The 12328-nt window shown below is 42.2% G+C and overlaps 1 protein-coding gene across 2 annotated transcripts in view; it reads left to right on the plus strand.

Annotated features, from left to right (window-relative positions):
- Positions 1–12328, plus strand: part of CDYL (chromodomain Y like) — a 228455-nt gene that overhangs the window by 9703 nt on the left and 206424 nt on the right. For both annotated transcript variants that reach the window (XM_073877531.1, XM_073877535.1), the window contains exon 3: positions 11340–11429. In XM_073877531.1, the coding sequence (XP_073733632.1) occupies positions 11340–11429 (90 nt within the window). The remainder of the gene's footprint in view (positions 1–11339; positions 11430–12328) is intronic.

The following is a 12328-nucleotide window of genomic DNA, read 5'->3' on the forward strand; positions in this document are numbered from 1 at the left end:
GAGACAGCCAAGAGTAAAACAAAAACACTGCCTCAAGGCGCTTTCATTCTGCAAGCGGAATAAGACAGGTATCCAAATCAATATGATACAGGTTGCCGGAGACAGGTGTCCCAGTAGAGGCTACAAAGAACTATGGGAGGTCAAATGAGGGAGAGCTTGCATCCCATCAGAAAAGAGTGGGGATCCAAGTCAGTTTGGGGAATGTTGAGTTTGAAATCAGTGGGGCATTCAGATGTAAGCACCAGAAGGCAGTGGGGACATGAGTCAGAAACCAGGAAGAGAGGGGTGGGTGAGAAGTAGAGTCCAAAGTCCTGTTGGAAAGAATGTGTTCTCAGTTCCCTGACTCCTGTCGGACTACAGGGATGCTTTTACTGCTACAGTTTCCAGAGCCCATGTGCAGCTGGGGCTTTTATTTTCCTACCAGAGAGACTTCCTGCTGCGGCTGAGGCACCCATGACCTACAGTCAAGGACTTCTGCTTAGGCACAGTTGTCTTCCAATTTTTAAAATGGAAAGTTTTTTGGTTTTGTTGTATTTCTGATTTTTAAGGTAATACCTGTACAATTTTTTTATCTTAGAAGTATCAAACAAGTTTTTAAAAAGTCATTCATTCATATTCCTACTACCCAGAAATAATATAACTTAAAGTACCAAGTTTGCTATGTAATTAATGCAATTAATGCAAATTAATATCTACATATTAATTGTTTTTTTACTTGAATATTTTTAAAGATTTTATTTATTTATTTGTGAGAGAGTGAGAGCGAGAGAGAGAGAGAGAGGGTGCATGAACAGGGGGCAGGGGCAGAGAGAGAAGCATACTCCCTGCTGAGCAGGGAGCCCAATGTGGGACTCGATTCCAGGACCCTGGGACCATGACCTGAGCCGAAGGCAGACACTTAACCCACTGAGCCACCCAGGCGGCCTACTTGAATATTTTTTAAAAACAATTGGATGATGTTAGACATAACTTTTGGAATTATTTCCTCTTTAACTCTGTAAATAATACACCCTGGTCTTCCTTGACATACACAACTGCATCATCATTTAGGGTTCTGGCAGAGAATTCCAACCCCTTATTGATAGATACTCAGGTTACTTTCACTTTTAAACTGCTTTTAAATGATACTGTGATAAACATCCTTGTGCATACAATTTTGTGCATGTATTTTGGCATTTTTTTCCTTAATATACATTTTTTAAAAGTGGAATTCCAGGATCAAAAGATATGTGTCACTGGATTAATACATATTGTCCTTGGATGAAATTTAACATCAGTTTACACTTTGTCCTCATCTTGCCTCTTTTAAGAACCCCTCACATGTCAGGTGGTACAGTCCCCATCCATACACCGATCTTGACCTCCATTCTTACAAGACCTGAGCTGACTATTACCTAATTGCTTTAATCAATAAGATATTCACTTTGTATGGCTTTTAATGACCCATTTTCGTGAACATGAAAATGACATCTGGAGCCAAAGGAATGATGCTGTAATGAAGACAACAAAGCCAGGGGAACTCTGATGGGCTGACCCTTGGCTGATAAACCTCAAAGCACACCATTATTAGCCAGGATGAGGCATTTTAAGTTAAGATCAGATAATCTGTCCATCTGCAATGTGAGATTTTCTTGATCTTTCATTAGCACAATTTCTTGACTGAAATGGTCACCAAAATTTCCATTTTCAAGATCTTTTGTCATTTTCCCCAACATACCTTCTATTGCCATTATGAAGAAAGAAAACGGTCTCTGCCACCAAAGAAAATTTGGATTTGGACCAAATCCTCCCCTCTGTTCAACAGAAGCATAGGTTCTTTGGCTTCTGTGTTCCTTTCTGCAGTCTATTTCAATGACAATAACAACTCAGGATTATGACCCAATAATTACTAAGTCCAGTAAAGCTAAAGTCCGCTGCATTTCAGCCACAAGCATCAGATATTAATCTTGCAAAGCACATCTGTGGGCAAGCCATGGGAGCTATGGAAAATTTACTGTGGGACTCTAGGATCTTATTTCATGTTCTCACCTTTCTCTGAAGAAAAAAAAAAATGTTACTTATGAACACTGAGTAAAACTCTTACAATTTCACAAGGTTACGAAAGAAAAAAGGAATCCGATCCTGAAAATTCAGTCTAAAAATATCTATACGCTTAAAAAAATGTAACCAAAATGAGTGATTACTGATTGTTTTCTTTCCATTAGTTTGATGTTTGAATTCGTACCTTCCTATTGTGAAATTTGATTTTCTATTATCATCTTACACATAGTAGGCATTCAATAAATGTTTATTACAATGAGCTGAAGTTCAGACACTTAGGTCGATATCTTTCACACATGCCTGATAATAGTTTATAGTTGGAAAACCACGTTGACAACAGCCATTTCAGTGTAGAGGTAATACCGAAGGGAGCTCTCCTAAGACACTGGAGGTAAATTATTAAATTCTAATTTAACCACAGCCAATATTACCAATTTGTTTTAAATAACTTGTCCAACTCTTAGAAGGGAACAACGATTAGGGAACAAGTAGATCAAGAAAACGGAGAGTAAATGGCAGGAGTAAAGGGATACATATTTGCAATTCTGGCTTCCTGCAGTGAATAGTCAAAAGCTCTCCTACCAGAAAATAATATCTTGAATTGAAAAGCATTCAGCTCATGGTGGATTTCTAACCCTATTAAATTTCCTCCTCCCAGGTAGCCTATTTACTAAAGCAGTGTGAGAGCTGTTCATACTGTCATTGAATAAACACGTTTCTCTTGGAAAAAAAAAAAAATAATCCAACTATATTCCAACACGTAAATAAAGGTTTCTTCTTAAAATGTTAGCTTTGTTTGAGGTTGTTGCTTTTCTTTTCTTAGGAATTCTCTTCCTTAATTCTGTTAGGAATTAAAATATACCAACAAATGGAATTAGTTACACAAATCCATAAAATATGCTTTTCATAATATGCAAATATCTTCCTATGTTCTCAAGATAACAGCACACTGGAAGGATGGGGATACAGAACACTATCATTTAAAATGCCCAAAAGTGTTTTTTAAATCAGAAACCCTATTCAAACAGCCCTGTTTCTCACTGCAATGTACTTTGCCACTCTATTCACTCAAAACTTCTTAGTGAGCATTTATACATCACTCCTGATGTCTCACTAGTTCCTTGGGTGACTTCCTCTGGAGAGTAAACAGAGTTGAACAGACAAAACAAAATAATGCATCCTCTGTCCATGTTATACCAATGTGCTTTAAGAGAAGCATTTCAGACATACATTTTCTCATTAGTGGGAAATAATCTAGTTAGTATAATAACTTTAGCTTAAATATGATTCTAGAAATCTTTTCAAAGATAAGGTAATCTTTTTCAAAACCAATGGGAAATTTTATTTTTTTCTTTCCTTTTTTTTAAGATTGTATTTATTTATTTGAGAGAGAGAATGAGAGAGAGAGAGCACATGAGAGGGGGGAGGGCCAGAGGGAGAAGCAGACTCCCTGCTGAGCAGGGAGCCCGATGCAGGACTCGATCCTGGCACTCCAGGATCATGACCTGAGCTGAAGGCAGTTGCTTAACCAACTGAGCCACCCAGGCGCCCCCCCAATGGGAAATTTTAAGAGTATATGCTACAGTGACCAACTCATCTGGTTTGCCCAAAACAAAAAGTCCCACATCCTGGGAGCTCCCCTGAGACCCAAACAGGGACAATTGGTCACTGTAGTATAAATAATCTTTAAATGCAAATATCAGAAGGGTCAAGACCACTCTTTTTCACTGAATTTAAAAGTCTTTATTGAGTGCCCTGCTGTGTATAAAGCCCCGTGCTGAACAGGAGCTGGTCAGGGTTCAGGTAAGAGACAGATGGTACAGCCAAACAGGGTGATTTGAGGAGAGTTTCATGAAGAGGTTATGTACAGAGGTATGGGCAGAGTTAGGGAACCCAACAAGATGTCGGGCAGGATCCTGGGCTAGCAATAGTGGCAAGACGCTAGACCTGAAGAGGTAAGGGAGGGAATAATTATCAGAACTCAAGGCAACTGCTCAGTGAGGGCAGTCCTCCTGAATTCACCATAACCGGGAGGAAGGGAACCTCGACCTCTCTCTGCTCCCACCCTCCAGATTTGCAACAATGCCTCCCCTTGTCTGAATCCAACTAGAAAGCAGAGGAAGGAAGCCTTCAGATGGAGTTCTCATCTGTCAACATGCCAGGCCATGGAGCAGAACAGAGAGTGGGTCTGCAGGGGTCCAAAGAGACATAAGCCTGGTCTCTGCTTTTAGCAATTTAAAATATGGGAGAGGGGTGCCTGGGTGGCTCAGTCAGTTAAGTATCTGCCTTCAGCGCAGGTTATGATCTCAAGGTCCTGGGATCAAGCCCCCGTGTCGGGCTCTCTGCTCAGCAGGGAGTCTGCTTCTCTCTTTCTCTCTCCCATTCTCTCTCTCAAATAAATAAATAAAATCTTTTTAAAAAATTAGATTTTAAAATATGGGAGAAATCTTAAAGCATTGTTTTTTGTTGAATTTTATTTTAGGTAGGCTAAACCCTAATGTGGGGTTTGAACTCACGACCCTGAGATTAAGAATAGCATGCTCTACTGACTGAGCCAGCCAGGCGCCCCTTAAAGCATTATTATTTTATTATATTTTATTTTTAAAGATTTATTTATTTGAGAGAGGAGAAAGAGAATGAGTATGAGGGGGGAGGGGCAGAGGGAGAGGGAGACAAGCAGACTCCCTGCTAAGTGAGGAGCTCAACACAGGGCTCAATTCCAGGACCCTGAGGTCATGACGTGAGCCGGAAGCATGAGTCAGAAGCTTAAATGACTGTGTCACCCAGATGCCCTTTAAAGCATTATTTTAGACACACGCATACCATTTCCCTGAGATAACTTGCTAGTACCAAAAAACTGAGTTTTGAGATCTAACTAGTCCTTGTTGAAGTAAATAGAAATTGAGTTTAGTTCTTTATGCCTCTGGGCTTGGTCTGTCTTTAGTTAAATTAAAATGAATGAATCCTAAGAGTTAAAGAGATATTTGTCTAAATATTAAAGTATTTACCTCTGCTACTTTCATGATTGGGCCTGAGTTTGAGTCGTGCATCTATTCGCTCCCTTAATAACTCCAACAAAATAATGTAAGGGTATCTATTGGGTGGCATGGAGTTACACCATTGGGTTGGCTCTACAGTATTCTGCCAACATTTTTACTCTGAAGCAACCTGCTCTTATTGAAAGTGAGAGTCTTCATGCTTTTCCAAAGTGTGTCCATTCTTTGTCAAAGCTGGAAACAAATGGGCAGATCACCCAGTAATGCAAATAACTGTATTATATACTGTCTGCAGCATCACTTTTCTACGTGGCAACTTAGGTTTACAGAAGAAACATTACAGGAAATCATTACCAATGTGATCCCCAAAATGCTTCTCTAGTATTATCCCCTATGCCACCATTAGTCCAATTTCTAGAGGTTAAAACACCAATGAATGGGGGCTCCTGCTCAGGTCATGATCCCGGAGTCCCGGGATAGAGCCCCACATCGGGCTTCCTGCTCAGTGGGGAGTCTGTTTCTTCGTCTCCTTCTGCCCCTCCCCCCGCTCATGTGCGCTCTCTCTCTCTCAAAAAAATAAAAAAAATTTAAAAAAAAAAATGAATATATCATAAAATTAGCTCTCATTCTGGTAATATTCAAACTGCTGAAATTCCTCACACAATCACAGCATCATGGCAGCCAATGTCTCTCGAAAAGACCTCGAGTTCTCATGTACAAGGTGCTCATTATCCTTAACGTGATTTTGAATGGGTTACTCTGAGACTCCATTCCTTCCTTCATAAAATGAGGGAACTAAAGGATAACTCAATGATTGTCGTAAGGATTTCAGAGTAACATAATTTCAAAAAACACCTGACAGGAAGTAGGCCCAAAACTGATGTCCACACTCACACTCCCTGCCTTATCCTCTTACACATTATATATACATTTAGATACAGAATTTTAGTATCTTTATATTTTAGTAACTTAAGAAACGTATGCCATAGAATCTCTGAATGTTATCTGCTCATCTCTGCTCTTTGACACTGAGTAGCCATCGGCAAATATGTGGGATGAGTTGAGACAAGTAGGACATTCCGTCGAACAAAGGGTTTTCAGAGAAGTATGAGTTTTCTTTGTTTTAACGCAAGTAATGAAGTTTAGCCCAGCAACACGCATTCAGGTGATGGGGGGAAGGGCAGAAATCTTACATATTTATTGAGAAGAAAATTTTAGGGGTCCTCTCAGACACAAAAAGAACTTCTTGCCCATCTGTGAGGTAGATTGGCAATACACATCCCTTCAGAGACTCAAGCTCACCTGCTGTGGAGAACATGAATCAATACAGAACAATGAGGAAAATGGCCAAGTCATCCAAGTCATCCCTCTGACCAAATATCGTTTGTTTTTTTTTTCCAAAGCTTGGTGTTTTTTTTTTTCTCCTTCTCTCTCCATTCCATCCAGTCCCCCAGCCCCACCAAAAGAAATTAAAATTTTCAAGTATCTCTATTTGATATTGTGTTCAACGTAAGCCTTGAGTAGTCATGGATTCTCTTTCTTGAATTTTCGCTGACAAACTGCTTCCAGCTGCCCTCTTGGGTGGGACGCCACCACAATAAAATGCAGTGTTTGCTGAGGATTTCAGCGGCCACCTGGGGGCTCAGTGCACTCAATGAAAGCTATTTAAGCAAGGCTAGTGGTGAAATGGTGAAAAATGGTATGTTGACGTTTTTTCTGGTGTTTGTGGTTTAGGACTAGTTGGTTTCAGTCTTGCTGGCTCTTCCCTCCGTGTGACCAGCCTTTTCCACATTTAAAGCCTGTTACTGCCTCCCCTTCAGGGTCCTGGCAGCAAGCTCTGTGCTGTTGACAGAAGCCATTTGTGGAGTAGAAGGTTCATATTTTAGACTACTGGCGAGGACTGATTTCACAGTTAGTCCATGGCTCTGAATTTATGTTTAATTTTTTTTAAGGGTTTTCTTTTTCAACTAGCTAAAAAATGTTTCTTCATTAGGTTATCACTCCACCTCACATGAAATGTCCCTTGACTGCTCCTTCTTTATCTCCAGTCACACACGGGAAAATGAGCCGTGTGTCCATATGATTAGCCAGAGACCCACATCTGAGTCACATTTGCTCGCTCAACATCCCAGTGGCTTCACTGGTAAGATGGACTCCGTCTCAAGCTCAGCCCCTCATATGTCACCTTTCCCATCTCTGTAGTCCCCTCCCTAGGCTTGGTGGCAGCTCTCAAAGACAGGCATCTTTGCATATGTCTCTCTCACCCCAGCTTTATTCTGTTCCCTCCCTCTCCTTACACTGCCTTCGTCCTTATCCCTTGTGGTTTCTGGACATTTCCAGTTATTTCTGCTTCAAGGTCCTGAGCAAACTATTGGCTGAACTAAAAAAAATGGCTGCGCCCGAAGGTCTGAGAAAGGACATTGTCCACTCTACTCCTGATGGGGAGTCCTGGACTCTTGCTTATAAGGGGAAAGGAAGTACATTTCACTGAGGACTTGTCAGGAATTCCAGCAAGCCCTTGGACAGAGGACTTTGGCCACTGGGAGAGCTTTCTGCTTCCAACTGTAAAGAGATCCAAGAGCTATTCATCTTTAAAGAGATGTCATGGGTTCAGGACCTTTCCGTGCATTTCACATCTTGTCCACTCCAAAGCAACAAGGTCAGGTGGCCATTTGAAGTGGAAAAAAAGATTTCTCTCCAATCCAAAGCAGGCTTGGGTACAATCTAGAAGTGACTTAAACAACTTGGATATCCCATTAATTTAGTACAAACCCATATGTACGCAGGCCTGGACCTGGTCTCAGTTCTATTTCCCAAGCCCAGTCCCAGCTGTGAACCTTCCCAGAGCTCTTCTTTCCTCCTAAGTCCCAATCTCCCTCGAAGTATCAAGTCCATTGAAAATCAACTTTATTTAATATCTATTGTGCAGCTACTCAGTCCAGTATGGTAGTCAGCCACGTAAAGTCATAAATTATAACACACAGTGATCAGAATGATTGAAGTGGGACAAAATTCCCTCTTCTCCAAACACAAGAACCCCACCTCTGTAGCATCCTTCTTTCCACCCCTGGAATGTCCCCAAACCAGACTCTCCCTTCTGCTGGCACACAGCCTAGATCAAATATCTGAAAGAGGCCCTGCTGCCTCTTCTTGCTCAGTCCTCCTTCAAGCTTTGTGTAATCTACTTTCCCTGAAAGCTCATTTTGCGTGGCTGCACTCATGCATGCTCACACACACACTCACACATGCTCACATGCAAACACACCAGAATCAACAAGTCATGCTGAGAATATGGAACCCATATGCATATTTCCAGACTATTCTCAGACCTCTTGTATATCCATAGTCCAAACAGACAGGGTTACTCAGTCTGTTCACTGTTTTGGAGGAAGGAATGTTTGTCACACCAAGACGTAAATATCAACATGCAGAAGACTCAGTCCTTCAGGAATTATGGATCCGTCATTGAAAAAGGTGAATGACCCAATCACCTTTTGACCATTAGGATTAAAAGGTAGAGATAGTAGTACAGATAACCTGAAACATCCAAAAATCCAAAAGCTTTTCTGGTCTGAAAGCATCAGCCAATTTTCTTCCAACCAACATATTTTCCTGATGATGTTTGGATTGAGATGTTATTAGAATAAGTCTCTACAACCACGGGTAGTCTACAAAATGATCAAGGAGAATTCTGGGTGGCACAGTGAAACCAGCATGAGATAAAAAGCATCTGCTGAAGGTAAACTCTAGAATTGAGAATGGAGACTTAATTCTGTGTTTTTCCAAAACTGTGTCCAGATAATATAACTTACATGCTCCCGAGTGAGGGAAGGAAATTCTTTGGGAGACAAAGCTGAGTGGCTTTGGCACTGGCACCAAATGTCTTCTTGTCCAGCAAGTCAATTTTAAGTCTTGTTCATGAGCTACACTGGATTGGATTACGGGGGCCAGAAGTAAAGTCAGTGAAACATCCATTGTGTTTCCCGTAGACATTCTCCTCCACTAGGCAGTCAAAGAAGCTAACGTGCATTCACAGTGTGTCTGTCCTCAGATGGAGGAAAGGGGCTACAAAAAAAATTATATATATATATAGCATATAATTTAAAAAAGAATATAAAAATATGTAATACACAAAATATATATGTTAAAAATATAAAATATATAGTATATCTAGCATAGTGTATATATATTTATATTTAAATATATATTATATTTATATGTTATATAAATATATATCTCACAGACTCCCTGACCTTAAGGAGCTTAACATCCAGACAGATGTGCAAATCCAATGCCTCTGTCAAAGACAAACTGCTGAGTGAGAGCAAAGGAAAGAGTATCACCTGAGCCAGAGGACTCAGGGAAGGAAGGTTCCAGAGAGGCAGTAACATGTGAATCCGATGCTGAAGAAAGAAAAAAAAAAAATTCAATGAGACAGAAGGCAAGGAAAATCAGTCTGGTCATGGGCTCTGTAAGAGCAAAGGACTGCGAAATGCACGTTCTACAGGATAAAAGAGACACAGGCTCTCTGATCAGGCCCCTGCGTGCATGAGATGTCTGTCGCTGGAGATGTCCCTGGAGTTGAGCGGAGATTGGAATCTGTCGCCAGGCCATGCAGGACTTTTAATGCTGGGCTAAGAAGTTTCGTGGTTACCCTGAAGTCAGAGGAGCCTGCATCTGTTTTTCAGGAGGAATGTGACATGATCCCATCTGTGCTACAGGAAGAAACCTGGTGACCCCGTTGTAGGAGGGTGGGAATGGAGAGGAGCTAAGAACATGGAGACCACGTAAGGAAATGGGCCTCCGGCAAAATCCAGGCCTGCCGCTCTCCGGACCCAGGCGGGCCAGGGAAACACCCGCATGCCTCACCCCAGGCTGACGGCGCTTCTGCGTGGTGGGTGCTGCCCCTCTTCATTTGTAGCTCCTATTTGGCAAACCTGCTGGGAGGCTATTTCCCCAGAATGTTACATGTGTTTATTTGCAGTTGTGAGATTACCGGAGAGGGGTATTTTCTTCATCGTGTGTTTTCCAAGTTTGGGCATTGACCAAGCTTGACTTTGACCACTCCAACTTGATGTTTTGCATCGCGGGTGCTCTTCCGGCTGTCCTGTGAAGGCAGCATTTGCGGGTGTCTCCTGTGTGTGGAACATTGCACTTTCGCTAATACAATCTGTGATTATGCTCATTTCTTTCAAAGCCACTTAACACTTTTGGCTGATATAAACCTTGTAGTTAACGAAAGCTCCCAGGTTATCGCATGAAGTGCTGTTAAATCATGAATCTCCCATCCTCTCTTCATTTTTAGGAATAGCTTAGATATAAGTCCTTCCTACAGTGGTAAGGGGTACTAATGTATTAGATTTCCTAAACAACCAGCATGGCTTTTAAAGGGGGCTGTCATGATCTAATTCAAGTGATGAGAAACCAGGGTCTGGGCCAGGCATCAGTCTAAGGTATATGCTTTGTGAGCAGAGAGGGGCTTTTTGACCTTGGCACCCTCTACCTCCCAGACTTCCATCATTAATCCACAAAAATATTCCTTGGAGTATTACCTCTTGCAAAAATGAATATGTAAAAAAATTCAGGGTAGCAGTAATGTGTGGAGGGGAAGGAGGGAGATGGTAATATTTATTTTGGGTGTCAAATGCAAGGAGACCCTTTTATTTTATATCCTCTTGTAATGTATGGAGTACTCCATGATAAAAAATTTTAAGTATATAATAACTTAAAAGGGATATGTGGGGTTGGTTTAAAGTGGGAAGAAAATTCTCAATATTCCTTCAGTTTTGAGTTTAAAAAGAAAGAGGTAGTGGAGAAAAATGAGAGAGAAGGCATTAAATAAGCAAAATGAGAGGAAGATAAAAAGATTTAAGATGGAAAAAGTAAAAAAGAAAGAAAGTGAGAAAAAAGATAGAAGCTGGGAAGACAGGCGGAAATGGTGGGGTTGGGAGGAGGTTTTGTTTGGCTGGTGGGCACAGAGGGAGGCAGGAGATGGGCAGATGAATATGACCAAGTATCTACACCACTGAGAAGAGATGGGGGTTGGGAGCAACGGGAAGATGCCTCAGATCCTCCAAAAGCTCTCAGCAAATTCACCCCACCCTTTGGCTAATGGCCTCAGCCATCTGAGGTAGTCAACCTCCCCCTATTGCCCAGACCATGGTCCACAGGCAGGAGGCACTGAGCCAAGGTCCTGCCAAAGTGTCCCACCAGGCGTTCCCTCCCAGCTCTGGTGCAGATTCTTGGTAGGCATTAAGTGTCTCCCACGTGACTCAGACTGCTGTCCTTCCTTCCCTCCCCCAGGGCCTGAGCAGCAGCCTGCCAAACTATAATCAACAAGAGCCCTACAAGTCTCAGGAGGAATGGCGACATGTTTCCAGCGAAACCGGCCAGGTAGGTGTGCAGACTCTCCAGGACTTTCTTGGTCACAAAGGGACTCCTAACTTCAGGGTAAAAGTCATGCTCCCTCCTCCCCCACCCTCTCCCCAACCCCCAGCATGGCAAAATTCCACTTGAGTTAAAGAGTTACGTGTTTTTAAAAAGTGAAACCGTAAAAATGTATGTGACTCAGGTAAGTAAGGTAAAACAAGTGAGTTGTGTTAAAAAAAAAAAAAAGAACAAATGGATAAATAGGTGCATGAGACCAGTACAATAGACAGTCTAAACTGTGTGGTGGACACCATGAAATGGCTTTTTTTTTCTTCAACCTCTGCCTTCAAATCTTCCTTTCCTGTCTCTTCTTGACTCCTTGGTCTGAACACACAGCTCTTTAGTCATTCAGCTTCAAGAGCAGCTTCCTTCTGGTCATTAAGACTCTATTTTGTGTATTAAAGCCAGGCTAAGTCAAAGAGTAATTTCACATCCATTCACATCCAAAGACTTTTCCCTTCCATCCATCCCGGGCTAGACTTATGGCCCCAGGGTCCATCTGGGAGGGAAGAGGGGAGTTCTCCTTTTGCATGGTTCTCCCCTTCTCTCCCTCTCCCTGCTGCTTCTAACCCCTCAGGAGTTGGGGGGATGGAGGGCGAGAATAGGGCAAAAGCACTTTCACTTGACTCTTGCAGCCTCCTCCTATCTTGGTAGTTGGTGCTCAAGTGCCTAGAGGGCCCACCCACGTGAATTCTTCTGGGGGCCCAGGAGTCTCTCCGTGGCACTGTTGTCTGACGCTGGAGATGCACCCAGGGTAATCTCTTCTCATGGGCTCACCCCCAGGCTCCTATCCAGCGATGCCCATCCCAGCCTGAGGGTGGGGGATAGGAGACTCCTCCCCAACCAGCCACCTTGGGTGGGGC

Source organism: Callorhinus ursinus, unplaced genomic scaffold (genome assembly GCF_003265705.2).
Source record: "Callorhinus ursinus isolate GAN/ISIS: 27379988/994484 unplaced genomic scaffold, GSC_fseal_2.0 scaffold26, whole genome shotgun sequence".
In the NCBI taxonomy this organism is placed as follows: domain Eukaryota; kingdom Metazoa; phylum Chordata; class Mammalia; order Carnivora; family Otariidae; genus Callorhinus; species Callorhinus ursinus.